This window comes from Cygnus atratus, chromosome 2 (genome assembly GCF_013377495.2).
Source record: "Cygnus atratus isolate AKBS03 ecotype Queensland, Australia chromosome 2, CAtr_DNAZoo_HiC_assembly, whole genome shotgun sequence".
NCBI classification, from domain to species: domain Eukaryota; kingdom Metazoa; phylum Chordata; class Aves; order Anseriformes; family Anatidae; genus Cygnus; species Cygnus atratus.
Window position 1 is genome coordinate 140,007,848 of NC_066363.1, and position 18,451 is coordinate 140,026,298.

General features: G+C 35.6%; 1 protein-coding gene across 38 annotated transcripts in view; it reads left to right on the forward strand.

Moving 5' to 3' along the window:
• Nucleotides 1-18,451, forward strand: part of RIMS2 (regulating synaptic membrane exocytosis 2) — a 459,423-nt gene that overhangs the window by 353,972 nt on the left and 87,000 nt on the right. For 15 of the 38 annotated variants that reach the window (XM_050709066.1, XM_050709068.1, XM_035546271.2 and 12 more), the window contains one exon: nucleotides 14,162-14,262. The exons of 22 other annotated variants lie outside the window; for them this stretch is intronic. In XM_050709066.1, the coding sequence (XP_050565023.1) occupies nucleotides 14,162-14,262 (101 nt within the window). Of the gene's footprint in view, nucleotides 1-9,546; nucleotides 9,583-14,161; nucleotides 14,263-18,451 lie in introns of all 38 variants that reach the window. One more of the 38 variants, XM_050709065.1, reaches the window with a different exon arrangement.

Consider the following 18,451-nt stretch of genomic DNA (forward strand, 5'->3'; position numbering starts at 1 on the left):
GGAGGATATAATTTAAGAACTGAACAATCTCAGTAAGTTACATACCATACACTGAAATTTCAAACTTAGCTTTGTTGAACAAAATCTGTTTTGATTAGAAGTTGAGTTGTTAAAAAGCTGTTCTCTCATGGCAAAAACTGTAAAACAGAAGGGTTTGATAACAGAGAGAGAAGTGAAAACATTAAAGAAGATCTAATTTAGCTGTACTGGTCATGGCTTTTCTTTCATATTGCACGTTACTTGTTTTTTTAAAGTTTCATATCAAATTTTAATCTGCCATTTTATTGAATTTTCCATGTAGTTTGTATTACTGGCACAGAACTAAATTCTAGCTACCTCTGAAAATGCAATAGCTGTTCATGCTTGCCCTGCTTGTTCAGTCATAGTATGTCAGAACAACGAGGAAATTCCCCATATTTAAGCTAATCAAATTCACCTATAAAAGTCTTACAATTTATTGTGTCAAAGCTCTGTTTTTTTCCCTTTGCTTATGCTGTTATCCCAATGAATTAGAGAAGTCACTTGAATACCATTTAGCTTCTAAACTGTGAAGCAATTTTTATGTACTGGTCCAGTAGACTTAGGTAGGATTTAGTCAAACATTTTGTTTCCTCTCCTGTGGCTGGCTCCTTCAGAACTCAGTTTTGCCTTTGGTACTACTCTTGTCAAAATCCCTTAGAGTCAGAGATTATCTATGGAGACTTCCAAAAGTTACTTGCTGTGGATTTCATACTTTACAAATCCCACGATAGAAATCACTTACATTACAGGGAGAGGGAAAAGTTGATAATCCTGATCTAGTGGGTGGCATCCCTGCCTATGGTAGGGGGTTGGAACTAGATGATCTTTCAGGTCCCTTCCAACCCAAGCCACGACTATAGCAACTGGTAGTCAAAGTTACATGATCTGATTTCCATCTTCCATAAATCACCACTGTTGGAAATTAATAAATTATGCTGTAGAAGCACTGATTTTTTTTTAATTTTTATTTTTCTTATGTTGTGCTTAAGATCAATTTCTAGTTTCTGTGCAGTGGTTCTGAATCTGTTTCATTACAAAAAAATAAATTAGCGGTTTGGGTGAGCAGTTTCTTATTTTTTCATAAAAAAGGAAAAGGAAACATGTGGACCCTTTCATTAAAGAACCCTCCTCTGAGTTATGAATCCTAGTTGATTCTTGGAATAGGAAGAAGTCAGACCTTAACAGGATACTTAATCTCTCGGAAAAGTACATATTTTTATGATATACTTTTCTTGAACATATGTGAGAAGACAAAACCTGTGAATTGTTAACTTTTTTTGGACACTCCAGTAGAAATAAGCTTCTGCAAAGCACCGTTTTGCTTTAACCAAATTTGCTTTAACCAGTGTTAACCAAATGTATTAGGCACTGATAAAGTTAATTGTCTAGCAGAGAAATGCAGAAGCATGGCCAGAAGTGAAGTTGCAAAAGTTACTGCCCTTAAACTGAAAGCAGTTTGCTTTGTCTTTTTCTTTTGTCTAGGAACATATTTTCAGATACACATTTGAGAGTGGTTATGTGATCAACTTCCATGCTTTACCTCAATGACATTATAGCTTACATGTTTCAATCTGAGGCACTTTGTGCAGCTGTGTGCTCAGCTAAAAGCAAGGGTGCCTTTTCAAAGCCATACCCCCAGAAGGAGATGTTTCCCCATTGCTTTAGAATCTGCTTTTAGAAGTGTGGAACTAGGATTATCCATTTACAGGTTTTCTTCAGGAAATGCTTTTCACAGTACCATGCTAGCAAACATTTAGGTGAATCAAAGGATTAGCTATTGATTCTAGGTGTTATTAGACCAAGATATATTGAAAAAGCTATATATCTGAATATGTGACTGTTGTATTGAAAGAAAGGTGCTACCATTTCCTCTCAATGGACATTAACATCTTAGCTTGCAAGTTGACAAGATTTTCTTCACTGAAAAAAATCTGGGATTTTTTAGTGGAAATGTCCCATGTTAGTTCATGCAAAGCTTATGCTGTATATTTCAGGCACAAAGGCAAGCTTACAAAGCTAACAAAAACATTTCAATACAAATGTCATTATCTGACAGCAGTACAGGTTGGTAGCATCATTAATGATTAAACTCTATTTTCCTTTGGTGAATGAAGAGCTTCACAATGTACAGTTTTCACAATTTGTTTCTAAAATTGTACTTTGCAAATAATTTAAAAGATTTCATAGGATGTATTGTATGTATTGTGAAAACTGTTAGGAAGACATCCTGGTCATCCTGCCTATATTCAGTGTGGGCAATGGAAGTAAAACCCTGCCTGCCACAGAACCTCAACCACAAACTGGGAAACTTTATTTTCACCAGTGGTTCAGATTAAACAGTTACTGTTGCATCAACTAATTGCAGTTATACTTACTGTGGTCTTCAAGCATATGAGATACAGAAAACATTCTTCAGTCTTGTGAAATGGATCTAGGTGTGAGATGACTCAAGTAACTGTAGCCCAAAACTGACTACCAAAACTACGGAAAGGCCAGTCCATGACAGTTTAAGGTCAATAAGTGTACAGGTAGCATAAATAATGATAATTAAATCTAGGTTTAGTTCAGGATGAGAAAGGATGGAGTAGTGATGCCCAGTCACTGCTGCTTTTTTGTGGTAGCACATGGAAGTTAGAAGTTGGACTACCTTCTATTTCTGAAGGGCCATGAAAGGCAAGGAAATAGAGTTTCTGGTTCTTTTTGACAACTTTTGGAGCAGAATTCTCTCTCAAAATAGGAGCATAGGAAGATTGATTAAAGTTTTTGCTAACTTTCTTTGAGAATAAGTTCAAATAGATAAGAATTTTGAAATATGTTTTTCATGTTTTAATATTTTTATGGAAGTTTTTTGTTTTGTTTTGTTTTTAATAGTAACCTGTTTGCTGGGGGTAGAGCTTATAAAAATTAAAAACTGTTAAAGATGCGTGACCAAATCAGAGCTGTCAGCCCAGGACAGTGGAGGGCCAAACAGTAGGAGAGCCTGGAAAATAAACTGTTGGAGGAAGCAAATGAAAAAAAAAATGATTGAGAGAATTTAAGAGAGCAACTGCAGTGGAAGAGAAGGAGCCTTATTTGTATTTGTTTTTATCTACAGTATCATAACAGGTTTTTCAAGCCTCCCAAGAGTGAGTCTACTCTGATATACTTACCCATTATAAATGAGACGTGACACCCCTCTATTTTTGTGGTTATTGTACTCACTGTTCAGTGACACACTTCCCCTTAAAGACCAGGATAGTATTTTGTTTTGTTTCTGTCTTTGTCATGTTGAAAAGGAATTCCTGAAGGATTTTGTAACATACTAGCACAAATGTGGTTAGATGACTTGTGAATCACTGAAGGCTTCTGTGATATTTAATTTGATGGGTTTGTTTAAAATCTCATTCCTTAGACTGTGACTGAGACATTTAAAGAGTCCAACTCTCTATTTGGTCAACAGAGAACAAATTCAGTTTAAAGGTATTTAGCATACTAATAGATGTATCAAGTTGGATGGCTGGGAGGTTCCTTGTCCTTAATTTTAATTTTGATCAGAATTAAAACCAGAAACCGTAGACCTCAAAACCCCCAAACTCCAAAATAGCCATCTGTATTGAACCAGGTAAATAAAGGCTGGTCCTCAATCTGGCAAGGGAAAAATAGACAAAATATCAGACTATATAATTAAAAATGAGAGTGTAATTGTGCAAAAGGCAGAATACCATTAAATATATATTTTTTATTGGTAAAAATTTGCTAGCTGAATTTGCAGTTCTACTGAGTCTTGCATGAAGGTACATACACCACCCTTGTTTTTGTGTCCTCTGCTTAAATCTTTGACCATATTTCTGGCTATTGGGACACTGATGAAAATTTCTTGCATTCTTAGGATGGCTGAAGAATCTCTATTAATAGCTGTTTGCTTTTCTGGAATCTGAGGCGTAGTTATCATCAAGTGTTTGTGCCTATGTATTGAAATGGCTGTGTCAGAATGCGAAATATTCAGCGGTTATACTGTTGAGTATAGTCAGTGTTGGGAACTGTGAGAAGCTTACATGCTTGAAAAATAGGAGGCTGGAGAACTTAACAATAAGACTGAGCTAGGGCTTTCATGAAGACAATGCAGCGTTGAATCATAGGCTGATCTGAATAGATTTCACGAGGACAGAATTTAGGAGCCCACTGGCCCCTCAGATATTTTTCTTTTGCATTTTCAAAATCCTATTGCATATATCATTCACATAGGAAGGTTTTGTCACAGTTCTTGGGGGAATTGAAATGTGGTGCTTTAGCTAAGGTTAGTCTTGCTACTTTTTTAGTAACACCTTTTTCCCATGTGGGATCTCGGCGTTCTTCAAAGGCCACCAAAACGTATGTGCTTTGTATGAGGCAGCAAGAACAAACATCACAGAGTACCTTGCAAAAATCACTTTGGAAAAGGATCTGTGGGCAAACGTACTATTAAAAAGAAAAAAAAAAGTCGTAACACTAATTATTGTTCTAACGAACATGCAAAATAGAACTTCCGAGCTTGCTTCACAAGACCTTTGTCCTTTATGAACTGCACTGACCTATCCCCAGTGATGAAGACCTGAGATGACCCTGTCAATTTATGAGCCCACGATTCTAGAGCTTCTTTAACTTTCTAGCCTAGATCACCACAGCATCTTATTCAACACTTTTACTAAGCAGTGCCATGTATTCTGCAAATAATGTGAAGTAACATTGTTAACATGGTTTAAGCATTGTGATAAAAAATTTTTTTAATTGGTGAGAAATATCCCATGGGTTTCAGTCTTTGTTTAGTAATATCAGGTTTGAAGCCAAGAATTTTTAAAAAAGAACAAAACCATGAAGCAATGCTCAAATAGAAAACAGGAATGCAAAGGCATGTTCCCCCACTAGGAATCTGGCTAACTGGAATGGTCTTCAATCTAACATTCCCTTTTAAGGACAGTAATTGACATCTCAATCTCATTCAAACAGTAATATAAAAACACTTTAAAACCCAAGCTTTTTATATATTTTTTTTCTTCTTTCACATTTCTGGAGCTGTCAGCCCTATTCTTTTCATTCAGACTGTGATGTGGATCTCGGCCTTCTTGGAAAGGCCCTGTTTATCGCAACAATAGCTTTTGTATATTTGCCACACCTTGGACATACAGCCCTGAAGTGAAGTTCAGGAGCCATTTACATCAGGCATCCATTAGGTAGTTGTATTTTTCACACTGTAGACAGCCAGAATGACAAAGTTTAGGGCTAATTTCTTAAAGGTAGAATTGGAATTGAATGGCTCTGGAAATAGAAGGAATGTAATCCTTTGACTGAAAGACCTTTAACTGGCAAATTCTGATGTTCAAAGTAAATAACTTTTCGATTTTCCTTTTAGGAGACAATCTGTTTTCCTTTGCCTGTTTTGATAAGAATAGTGTTTCAGAGATTTGTCTCAGTATAAAACTGATGTTCCTGTAGTCTCATAAAGAACTTTCCAAGAGAAATATTTTCTATCAAGTAAGAAAGAAGTCATGCTAGGATTTTGAAAAGTACTTATGTAAAGTTAGGGTCCTGCTTATAAATTTGATTTTTCTAAATAAAATGTTATTTATTAATTCCCACAGCTTTGAGAAGTCAGACTCATTTTTATCAAAGCACTAACGAAGCTACTTTAACAACTCTATAAATGTAATTGCTATAGTCTTGTTGCTGATTTTATCTTGTGTCAGCAAATACAAGAAGTAGAAACATAAAACATTTTTAATATTACTGTTGTCATTGTCCTATCTGATGCCTAAACTCAAAGACAAACAAGGAGTTATGCTTCAGTATGCTCTAATAAAAGGCACATCCTCCAATTTTGGAGGCTGCAATTACTTTCATTCAAAGCAAGGAAGTCTAGGTTTATTTTAGACCCCAGCCTGAGCTAATGCAAATCTCTCTGTTCTGGATCCCAGGTTAAAGTATTATTTTGAATCAGTCTATTGCAGTGATCCTTGTACAGCTAAAAATCATTGCAGGAAAGACATTTCAAGGGAGAACCAGGCTCTAACCTTGAGTTTTGGGCAGTCAGGTGTGAGAGGAGGAAGAGGCCCTGGGAGGGCCTCTGAAACTCAGCACCTCCTGGTAGCCTTATGGCTACAGAATCAGGTTCCCCCTCATCTTCCCAAGGAAGGCAGCACAGTCCTGACTTTTAGAGCAATTGTTCAGTGCTGCCATCTCTGTGTCCATGGTTAGAGAAGAGTCTGCCCTTCTGCTTCTTCTGTGGAACTGTTATCAGACAGGTACAGAGATGGTCATGTTTTGCTTCAAGGGAATTGGAGTCCCTGCTTCATGGGGCATCCTGGGGTGAGGTTGGCAAAGCCTGCTGTCGTGCTCTGGCTGTAGAACCTCCAGGTGCCCATCAGACCCATAGGGCTCACTTAGTTAATGTATTTACAAGGTCATATAGCTGGTCAAATCCATTTTGGATCAGTTCTAGTTCTTGTTAAGTCCACTCTTGTATGAGTCTCTTGACTAGCGTGCTCTTCTGTTCACTTTAACTCCCAAATACATTAGATTACTAGATACCTGTTTAGAAAGAACAGACCCTTACAGGGTCAGGGGAACATAATGTTGTGTCTACAACATAAAAAATGTCAGTGATAATTCTAATACTAATTATCAACTGCAGTATCTCTATCCCTCTGTTTCATCTCTGTATTTTATTTCTGTACTTCAGTATCTCCATATTCTGATTAAGCTGAAAACTGGTATAGTTATTTTCTGTAATGTACAGAAATGTCTCCTTTGTGAAAGGACTGATTTTTTTTTTCCAAATTGTTTAATTCTGCAACATTAGCTCTTAAATTGATATAATTACAACACACGATAGAGCGTATGTATTTAACTTTGTAAATCAAGTTTAATTCATGTGATGAAGAAAACCATTGAGTAATGTGATGATATTGAAGAAGCCATATAAATAGAAATACACAAAGATTTTTAGGATTGACTGTTGTCTGTGTCATTTTATATTATTCACTTTGAGACATTTTTAAATCATCTTATAGTGATTTACTGGTTTTCAGCATTTTCAAAGTTAATAATTAAGGTTATTTTTTATTATTTTTAAAATATCAGCACCTAATAACTGGGGGAACCAAAATCATTGATTACTGTAGCATCAACATTCTGAACCTGCTTTGAATTTTATTAAGAGGGAATGATTAAGCCTAAAGTTGCTATGAAGATTTTTTTTGCTGAGAAGTTGGCATTGTTCTGTTTGCTCAATGGACATTACTGATGCTGTTCAGTTTTGCTGCTTCTGCCCAAGTGAACTCTTCCTCAATTTGATCTTCTGTTCTTTCTAGTACTCCTTCAGACAGCTCTTTACAATACAAATGAAACCTCAGTTTGGAGAGTAGGACCCACTCTTGCTGACCTTTCCTATAAAAATCTAACGGATATATTTATTGTTGAGATTTGCAATAAACGTCACCACATTTCAATTACAATTTTGAAATACAAAAATCTAATAGAATATCATGCTTGCTGATAGTATAGTATTCTTTTCTGAAAGTCAATTTGGAAATGTATTTTTATATACTTTAAATGGAAAGCAAGAACAAGTGAATCTTAGGCAGGTTTCAAGTTTCCCATATTTTGACTGTCTTCGTTTAAAAATTCATGGTTGAAAAGTCCTGTGGCCCAGACATATAGAAGAATGGACTTCTGGGCGTTTTTAACAAGGAATTATGCCATATAATATTAGATTTCTTTATTAGGATGAGTTTTCAGGCAAAGTAAAGATTTCTTTTCACCGTAATTATGAAATAACTTAGAAGTTTTATCATCCCGTTTGTGTTCAAACTGAAGGTTAGTTTAACAGTTGTTACTTTGCTTTCATCTATTTTCCATTATGTTGACTAGTATTGCTAGCAAATAGCTTTCTGCTTTAGAAAACAGTAAGGTAGTGGAAGACAGTGTTGTATTTACAGCTCTTGTATTGGTGACAGCAACTTAAAAAAAAATTAAAAAGCTTAAAAAGCGAACACAACTCTGCTGTTCTCAAAGCAATATCCACAACCTGCATAGACAATATTGGCCAGACTACCGAAGGACAAAGCAGAGGAATGCAAAGTGTCTTGTTTATAAACTGTGCAAAAAATGGGACAGGAAAAGACAGGGAATGGGTGAGGTTTCAAGAACCCAGTTGATATCCACTGATTTCCAAAAATGTAGGCTTATGACATGCCATATCTTTTTCCCATTAACTTGCCTAAAAGTTCCACTAGGAGTTGCCAGCAGGAGAACCACCTTGATCCCACACAGAATGGCACGTAAATGCCAGATCCCATTAAAGTGTAGTGCATTATTTATGTTCTCTGCAGGAGCCTGTTTTTCTTTCTTACACTTCTACTTAGCCCTGGTATGATTTCTTTTTAAGAATGACTTAGTCCTCTATTTTGATACCCATCTACAAACTGATATTTCTTCAAAATATAACACACCTGTTTCCCTCTTCAACTGGTGATATCCTGTGTATTGCAAACTAGATAGTAATTTTGTGAGCAACCTTCAATAACCAGTAATTCTGGAAAAATAACTAATTCTAATAATACATGCTATTTTGGGTTTGTGACTGGGGGGGGATTGCTCCATATTCATGGGATTGTATTAATTGAAATTAATATAATTTGGGCCTAAAGTATGAAAAAGAAACAGTCTGCTTAAAAGTTAATGTGTTTCTAATTAAAGTAAATTTCATTTGACTTTAAAAAAATTCACATTAATTGCCAAACTTGGATTTCAGAGTGCAGTATTTATGTGCTGCCAAACTATTTGATAGGGATCCAATGTATTTTCATTTCTCTGTGGCAGAGGAATGCCCTGAGCCATATATAACCTTTGATATATATTCAGAATATTTGTTGGCATCAGTTATTTGGATTTATGTGCACAAGCTGAGTTCTGAGTATTGATGTTAATGTCTTTTGTGGTTCATATTTTTTAAGCTGTAAGACAAGCTACAGTAATATCATTAGTAAACCTTTTAACCTGTTGAAGCTATGAGAATTGATTAAACCAAGGAAGATTTAAAGCGATTACTGGAAACCATTCTGACACATTCAATTTTTATGCTTGAATCATTAAACTACATACTGTGTGCGTGCTGCATAAAACATACACTACAAAGACTTTTTTACTTTTATTTTTTGTTTCATCATATTCGAGGAAATTGTAAAGTAACTATGTCTGAAACCTGCCTTGCTGTCTTTTGTATTGAGTTTGTTAATGATTCTGGAAGTGCATAAAGTACCCATGGGTTTCCTCGAGTAAGTCTATGATAAGGGTGCACAAATGTATGCAGTAGCATGCAGTGTATATGCCTCTGGATGTAGAGCACTATACATGGTTGGTTGACTAAACTCATCAATTTAAATTAATTTGATGGGTTTTATTCATTTTTCCTTTTTAATGCATGCTTTATTATTATTACTTTTATTATTATTTCTGCATTTTCTCTCTCCCTCTCTTTTTGTTTTACATATTGCTTTCATTTGTTTGTAGAAGAAAAGAAAGCAGATCCAGAGAATGGGGATACAGGTAGGGTGACTTATTCAAAACATTTTTGTATTTTTTTGCCCTTAAGTTCTTTGATTTGCTATGTTTAAACAAATGTGTACCATGGAGTTGGATCACAATATTGATGTATTTTTGTGATTTCAGAATGGATGCTAGGAAACGAAAACTGAGAAAGGGCTTTCCCAAATGCAGTTCCTTCCCTTTCTTAAGGGAGTCAATTTAGAGGGACAAATTAGAGGAAAGAGACCAGCTAAAGAAAGCTCTCATACACCTTAAGACCTGTTTTCTCCTCCCAAATCCAGGCATGGAACATGCACACTGCTTTTTCCCTCTCTGTTACATGTTTCTGACCTCCAACATCTCAGTGTTTCTGTAGTCATTAGTTTTCTTCCCTTTGCCTGACCCATTGTTCTTCCCAGATTTTATATGTCTTTTGTCCATGCCTATCCAAAAGTAAATCTGTCCTAATACTTTAAGAGGAACTCCACTCCATTTCTGTACCCCGTATTTCCCTTCTACTCTGTGTCCCAGCATTCCCATTGCACAGTACTTTACAACTCCTTCTCCAAATTTATCACTATCACCTGCATCTATAACAGCTAGAAGAGTTTAATAATTCCCAGTGGAGAAGGCAATGAAATGAACGAACATAACTCCCAGCTCTTTTTATTTTCACTTTTTTTTTCATAGACAGGTTTGTCTTAGGTTAAGCTGGGTGTTAAGGCCATTTTTGTAGGCCCTTTTGCCTCTAGTTGTGGACCATGGGCCATCAACTGAAGAATCTTAGCCTACAGAAGAGTAAGTATTTGTCTTGAACATCCAAGATCAGCCTTTAAGTCCTGGCTGAGCTAAGTAATTGCTTATTTCCTTGTAAAAATGTGACTATATTGAGGTCAGGAAAAGTTAGGTATTAACCGTATCACTAGTTACAGCCCCTTACAATTTTTGTCACCCCACCCCCAAAAAAAAAATCAATTATGATGAAAATTTTAATGCTTAAGTAGCTGAACCTTATCAAATTTCAAGATCAAACATTAAAATAATGGGTTGCATTCAAAGTTGGGGCAGTGATTCTAGTGCTTGTGATGAGCACTTGCAGCTCCAAGGACAGGTTTGCTGCCACAGTTGGCCTTACTCTTGGCAGTACTCTGGCACACTTGGCAACCTCTGGCATTTTGAGACTGTTTGCACTGTAACATTGCTGTTTTCCTGCAGCATACTGTACTCTAAAAATAGGGAGAATGGCCGGTATTGAATTGGCAGCTAGCTTTTTGTTAGCCAGGAATTTCCCCGTGCTGATGACAACCTCATGGAGCTGACTTTCAGGTCCCTGTTTACATTAGAGAGTTGTTTAAAATAAGCAAAACTCTGAGGTGTTTCCTACAGTCTAATGATCCCAGCTATGTTAGGTGAGCACCATCAGGCTTTGTTCTTCCATCAGTCTGTCTTTATTTTTTGGTATTCTTGTGGCTGAAGTTTGCATGTCTCATTGTTTTGTTGGAGGCACAGCTCTTGTCTAAAAACAAAATTTTGGAAGGAAGTTAAGGCAGAAAAAGTGTACTGATGAACTCACATCTGCCTGGCCAAAACTTGGTTGCATACCTTTGAGACATGATGTAAATACATGAAAGTATACTTTAGCTAGCTTTAATCTTTCTAGTATCAATCTCTGTATAGCGCTGAATGTTTGTTGTACTGAGCTCTAGCTAATGACCTGAATAACTCAAGGGCTCAGTCACCTTGTGCTACCAGTGTAAAAGCTGATGCTCCTACATTTTCACTAATATTGATAACAAATAGTTAGTAACAACTTAGTTCTGGCTTGTCTACACATACTTCCTGTACAGCTCCTGACTACAGAGAAATCCTTGGTGTAGGACTGATGAGGCTTGGTTAACCAAGTCATGTTAGGAACTGAAGCTTCCTAATACACCGAGTTACTGGACTCTGTTGGAAGCACTTCCTGCTCCTGCTAAATACCACCGCCTAAGTTTTAGCTAAGAATAGATTTGCCAGCAGTACCAGGGATGGTTAATAGCCCTGCATTTGCACCACTTAGTGCAAATGTGACTTAGTGCACTCAGACCACGTGAACGGGACGTGGCCATGACACTCTCAACCTTTTCTGCTCCCATCCAGATCACGGCTCCATCTGGCATTAGTTATATGGAGATAAGCCTGCAGCAGGCAGTAACCCTGCGCAGTCTTTCTGCACGTCAGCTCCATGCACAGCAGAACTAAAGCTGAGCTTCTGCATTATGAACTTCCCACTGCCCTCAGGATTCCCTCTTTTTGTGTGTAACTGAATTCATCTGTTCATTAAGGGCAGTTTCAAAAATATATGCTGAGTTAGATTTTTTTGTAACAAATTTTTATGGGAATTGAGTGAATTTTTTTTTCTAAGCTGTGCTATGTTTTTCTCTTGAGATGAAAATGAGCCACCAACTTTGCCTGTTGTGCTATGGAGGGCTCCGTTTTCAACTGTATTTCAGAGTGCTTGATTTTACAGAACACCTGCAATTGGATTTGTGGAAGCCTACCTTTCAATTTGCCATAGATCACAGATAAGAAAGAATGTTTCCACAAGTAATTGTGGAATTTTTAATGTGTGATCAAGAGGTGTTATTTCTTCACATCTTGTCATCTACTGAAGTTTGGCAGGATGTCTGTGGACAAAGACTATATATGATGATTTCATAAGAAAACTTCTTAAGAAAAACGTGTGGTGAAAATTATCTCCTTCATAATGTTACTGAAGAATGACAGGTGGATTTGTAGGTCTGACTTCAGCAAAAGACAATTTATTTCTTTAAGCAAAAGTTAAGGGTATTTTACTCCAAAAATACTAATGTGTTATTTCTGTCATTGAAAAAAGAGAAAAGTATCGCTTTCCACTTTAGAGTTTCTGTTTTAAAGAGAGAATGTCTTTATAGTGCATTTAAAACCAGATCCTTAGAAAAACCACTGCAGCTTAAAGATAAATTGGCAGGTATTGCTGAGGCACTTTTAATGGTTGAGATAAAATGCAATAGGAAAAACTAGCTATACTTTCTTTTAGGAATTTTCACCAGCAACTGTCTTTTTCATTATGTCTCTCCCTATAAAACATCATTTATTCTTTTTCATTCATTTTTATTGATTCACGTCTGTCTTGAAGGTTTCTCTGAAGTCTCTTCATTCACTTTGATTGTAGGGAGTAAAGATGGAGAGTTGGAATAAGAAAATCAGAAGCCAGAGGATTTATAGATAACAGTACAGTTTAGTGTTCTCAAATTCCTTGTTCCTTTCACCCCATTCCTTCCAGATTTTCCATGGTGTACTGCAGGATGTAACTGGCAGGCTTTTCTAGTAGTATATGCTACTGTCATTACTGTTGTACAGAAGGAAAATACAAAGCTCTGAGGCCCTGCAAAGGCCCTGTGAAAAGCCCCGCTTCACTATTAGATTGTGACATAGTCTAAGGTTTAGAATTTAAGTCAGATTTATACAATACACTGGAATCTAATATTCCAATCACAGCTCCATAAATACAGGTCCAGATTGTTCAATGTTTATAATATACAAGTTTCCTTTTATAACTTCTGGATGGATTCTGATGAACTAATCCTAGACAACCTTTGTGTTAAAAAGACAGGAAGTTTAAGATAAATGCCAGTCAAAATGAATGCTTTTTAGCATTCAGTGGATAATGAATTATTTTTGATTTATACCATGTTAAAGTGGAAGAGAAGCAAGCCTCCATGTGTATAGTAGATAACTATATTTTGTTTGAAAATCTTTTTTTAAATTCTGTGCTGTTCTCTTCTTCTCTTTTTTCTATTTCTCACACTTTCCCTTCAGCTTTGACACTTAATTCCTTATTATTTTACATAGTAAATTGTGCTGTTACAGTACCAGTTGGCAGAAAACAGATGATGCCTGTGTTGTATAGTAAGCAGCCATCTTGACTGAGACTAATCATGTATTTGGTCTAAGAAGAGTTAATCCTGAAATCATTCTTGAAGTTGCATGTCATTAGAGTGTGATACAGTGATACCACTGGGTGGCTCTTTATCATATCTTTATACATCTTGAAAATACTTTTAGCAAAATAAATGTATGCTTAAATGATAAATGGAGGCTTTGCCAACCTGTGGTCATTACTTGATTAGTAATTTGGTACAAAAATGCTGGTATCAAGCCAAAATAAATGCAGAACCAGGATCCCCACCTGAAATAAACAGGTCAGCTTTGCTTTTTTTTTTTTTTTTTAATGAAAGACTTGGTTTCTCGTGAATATTTTTTTGTATTAAAACTCTGTTCTGTGGAAGCATTATATTCCATTTGCATTCATTTCTTCCACAACATTGGGTTCATTTAAATTGTGCAGATAATTCAGCGCTTATTAAGACTGCTGAAATACTTACTCATCTACAATTTTCCTCCTCTTACAACTTTTGTTTTTCTGCAAAATTGTTACTCAGAAACTAAAATCGTATACACCATAATTTAAATCGGACTTCATCTCTTTCTGTTAAAAATGCTATGAGTGTAACTTTAAGCTTGGAATTGAGGACTACTGTATTTATTTTCTTTTTTGTTTGTTTTTTCAACTTAACAGGTTCAATGGATGTAGAAGAGAGGAATCGCCAAATGAAAATGAGCAAGTACAAACAGGTAGCGGGATCAGATTCCAGGCTGGAACAAGATTATCATTCAAAGGCAAGGGAGTTTTGTTTTGAAAAGCAACAAAATATGTTAAAGTGAAATATCCAATATCGCTTTTAGAAAACAATTGATGAGTGGCAGGTTGTTTCTTCAGTAAAAGTTTCTTGCATATCTGTAATAAAATTATTGGAAAAGTGCAGCAAAACCCTTAATACAGACTGGTTTTGATTACTAAAATTTAGGAAGGGTAAGTTAATTAAAAGTGGCAGTGTAATTATCCATTGGAATGAATAGCAGTGCCATGATTTAAAAGCTCAAAAAGAAGGTAAAAAGAGGTTCACTGAGTGACACATGCAATGAGAGTTACTGAAATCTGTCCATGGCTTTCATATAGTTGAACACTGGTCTGTCTTGGTCTACTGAAAACTGAAGGCCATAGTGTTACTTAGTTTAATAGTGGCAGTTTAGCTCTTGGAAAGGTGCTGTATACATCAGCACAGGCTTCTACATCAGATATGGCCAGATTTGCCAAAAATGTGAATTGTTATGTGGTAGTATAGCCCCAAATATATTATCCAAAATTTCCTGCTATCTGGAACAGGGTCATGTCATATACAGTGTGTTAATTAAAATAATCAAGATATTTCCAATTTAAAGTCCTATTATACAAAAATAATTTAGTGTCCTCTAAAAGACTTCATTAATTGAGGTCAGATTGTAAGTGAGAAACACAAGACTTCTGACCTATAAAAGCTGTTTGAGGAAGAGAAGTCTGTTTAAGACTTTTATTTCCAGGATGTAGTTCCTTTGCTTACAAGATTAGCAGTTATTGTAAGCTGAGCTATTTAATGTTTGAAGGCCAAAAAAAGTTAAATTTATTAAGTAGTATTAGTTTTGCACATGGTGTAGACTAATATACTTGATGTAATTCCTTTTGAAAAAATGTGTTTAATTTTTGGGAAAATAAAGGGAGAACTTTTTCAAAGCCCTTGGCAAAATGGAGAAAGCTATTAATGGAAATAGACAGAACAAACAAAAAACCTGTGAAAATGGCTTAAAATATTTTAACTTTATAGATGTGCTACATGGTTATTTGCATATTTTCCCTGTATACTTTTTACTACAGAACACATAAGAATTTTTATTAACATGTAGGAGGGACTTGGAATACTGACATGTCTAGATGCTTGCTATGTGATGACGTTTATGGCAAAATTATTTTCATGTGTCTATATTGTCTACTTTGAAAGGTGTTAGCTTTTACAGGTGAGCGTTATACTGTGAGCAGGCCTTCTTGTGTTATGATTGTATGTACCATAAAAAATGAATTTATGTATTGTATGTATAACCAGATTTATTCTGCTAATTTTCCTGCTCCCTCAATGCTTGCCTGAAATTTGAGTCAGAAGTAGAACTGGTATAGAGTGTAGAGAATAAATGTGCTCTCATGTGAGGGAGCTGAATAGAATATAATTACCTAATGAAGCATTTCCTACCCTTGTTTTTCCATTTCACTCACACCATATTATTGGTCCTCACAATACATCTTTATCTTTTAAATTAAAATTTTAATATTCGGTATTATTGGAATGTATTAAAGAGGAAAAAATTTAATGGAATTCTTTTATGAAAATGGTCATATATTTATTGCAAATATCAAACAAATTGTCTCCAGAAATAAACAGTTAATTTACTCTTCTATCAAAGTGTAGTTTCAGTATTTGAAAATGAGTTATTTATTCTATCTCTGAACTCATGGAACTAGACACTGAATATTCACTTTAATCATAGAATGGTTTGGATTAGAAGGAACCCTAAAGATCATCTAATTCCAATGTTAATTGAAAATGCATTCTTAAAAATTCTAGTTTTTAAGCCAAATTAGAACTATATCTCTCATTTGCCATATGAGAGATCTGTCTTCATTTTTTTGCTAACACTGCTTCAATTTCTTTAATTAAGTGCTTATATCATCTAGAGACAGAAAATGAGTAAGTACAATTTATCTATCTGGTTTCTACAAAAATTATTCTGGAATCATCAGGTGAAACATATGTAAAAAGCTGAGTGAAATTTCATGTTCAATATACTATACAGTGACTTAGATTTTTTTTAAGACCGTCAACTGGCACAGCAGGCAGTCAAGTGTGTCATGCCTGAGAAAAATGTCATTATCTAAGCATTAAATGACATTCAGGACAGCTAGCAAATAGAATTTTCTTTTATATTTCTGTTCTAAGTCTTTCTTTAAATGGAAATAAACAGTAACTGAGTGTTCCTCATAATTACTTTAAGAAAAAGCACCCTTCTTTGCTGAGAAAGCAAAAGATTTAACAGCAGAAGTGGGACAATATTAAAATAGTTATCCTCTAATATACCTCTTTGATTTTGTTCTACCTCTGGAATTCAGTACTGATAGCTTTTTTACACTGATGTGATACATAATCATGCATTAAGAAGCCTGTGGTAAAAGTTTATTTTGACATAAAATAAGAAACTGCCTTTCCTTTTAATGGCTATGTATGACTAATATAATTGCAGATTGCATTTTTACTATTCATATACATGCCTCATCATTTTTTGAAAACTGAGTATTTTGTCTTCCATAGTATTTCTAATGCATGAGTTTGGCAGGTCATACATACATTGTGTAAGAGTTCTCTCCTTACATGTAGAAGTTGCGTTAGTATGGTTTCAGCACAGGCATAAGGAAAGCAAACAGCGTATTTGATTTTCATAGAAATATATTTACAACTGAGGAGACATGAAAGGAAAAATAGTGGGAGCGTAAAGGATTAAGCAAAAGTATTCTTGGTATTAGAACAACTAGCTATTTCTGAATATTGAATACTGGTAGAATTGTACAGGAATAGATACTGAAGTCTGAATGTCAATGCTGGTAGCATTGAAAGCTGACATGCGGGAAAACCTGAGTTCTGGTTACACAAAAAGAAAGCACAGGAGTACAAGAGCATTCCACTAGAGAAAAATAGCCATTGGCCATACTTTGACTCTGCAACACTAGCCTGATATATATAGTGTTCATCAAGAATATTTCTAGGGCTAGTTTATTCTTTTGGATGAAAACTAAGGTTTCCAGTTGTTAAATGTTCAAACAAGATGATGCACTGTGAAGAGAGAAGGCCAAGATCAGAGACCAGAGCCGAGAGAAGCTGAGTGAGTAGTGTGCTAGATTCTCTCTGGTCTCATTTGGTTGAGATGGTTTTTGAAGATGATTCCCAAATTCTCTCTTAAATCTTCTCTGCCTTTCTTCTTGTATGGTGCTGCTGCCATTAGCTCTCCTGTCAAGCAGATCAATAGGTGGTGTTGTGGTTGGTAAATCCTTCCCCTGGCTGACAGATGAAGGGAAAAGGGTAGGAGGAGTCCTACTGCTCCTTTCTCCTTGCTGCCACAGCTGGCCAGTGGGTTGACTGGGGAGAGTGGGCAAAAAGAGAGTGGGCGAAAAGAGAGAAAATACTTCCTAGACATGTTTGCAATCAATGTGAACTCAGTGTAGATCAAGAGAGAACTCCATCAACTGAGGTCCTATTAGCCACTCCAAAAGGGTCTGAGTGATTAAAACTGTTGCACGCTAGACTAAAGGAGGCTCTTTATATCGGAGTCAGAATAGTGAAAAATGGTTGTTTTATTTAGAACCACTTGTAAAACAGAGGCTGGTAACTAGATGACACATATAATCTCAAAGTATCATGAGGTTCATTTTACTTGTTTTATTAGGAGGAAATAATATGCCTACAATATGCCTACATATAATAATAATATGCCTCCAAAAAGGCATAGAGAAATCCTTTCATATAATATCAGTGATATATTAATTAGGGTTATAATATACTAGAGCAGCAAAATTGGGATAAAAGTGGTAAAAAACAAGATAAAATTGGAAATGTTAGCAGAACTGGTGAAGAGATTACTTAGCCAAATAGAACAGTAATACAGAACACTGAAGAGAAATTTCCAACTGCAGCTTTAATGATTCATATTGATGATAAGACTGAAATTTTCTACATCATCAGCTGTATGTAATGCCGCAGTTCCTGCTAGTCAACAATCAAAATTCAAGATTTAGATTTGCCAGATACTGTACATCATAAATGTATGAGCATAATTCTCTCTGTGTCTAGTGTAGCAGACTAGTAGAACTGGACAGAGTAGCACGCTCCTTTGTGGCCTTCTAAACCTTTAGCAAGACCAAGATAAATTAACCAGTGGAAAAGAAGACTTA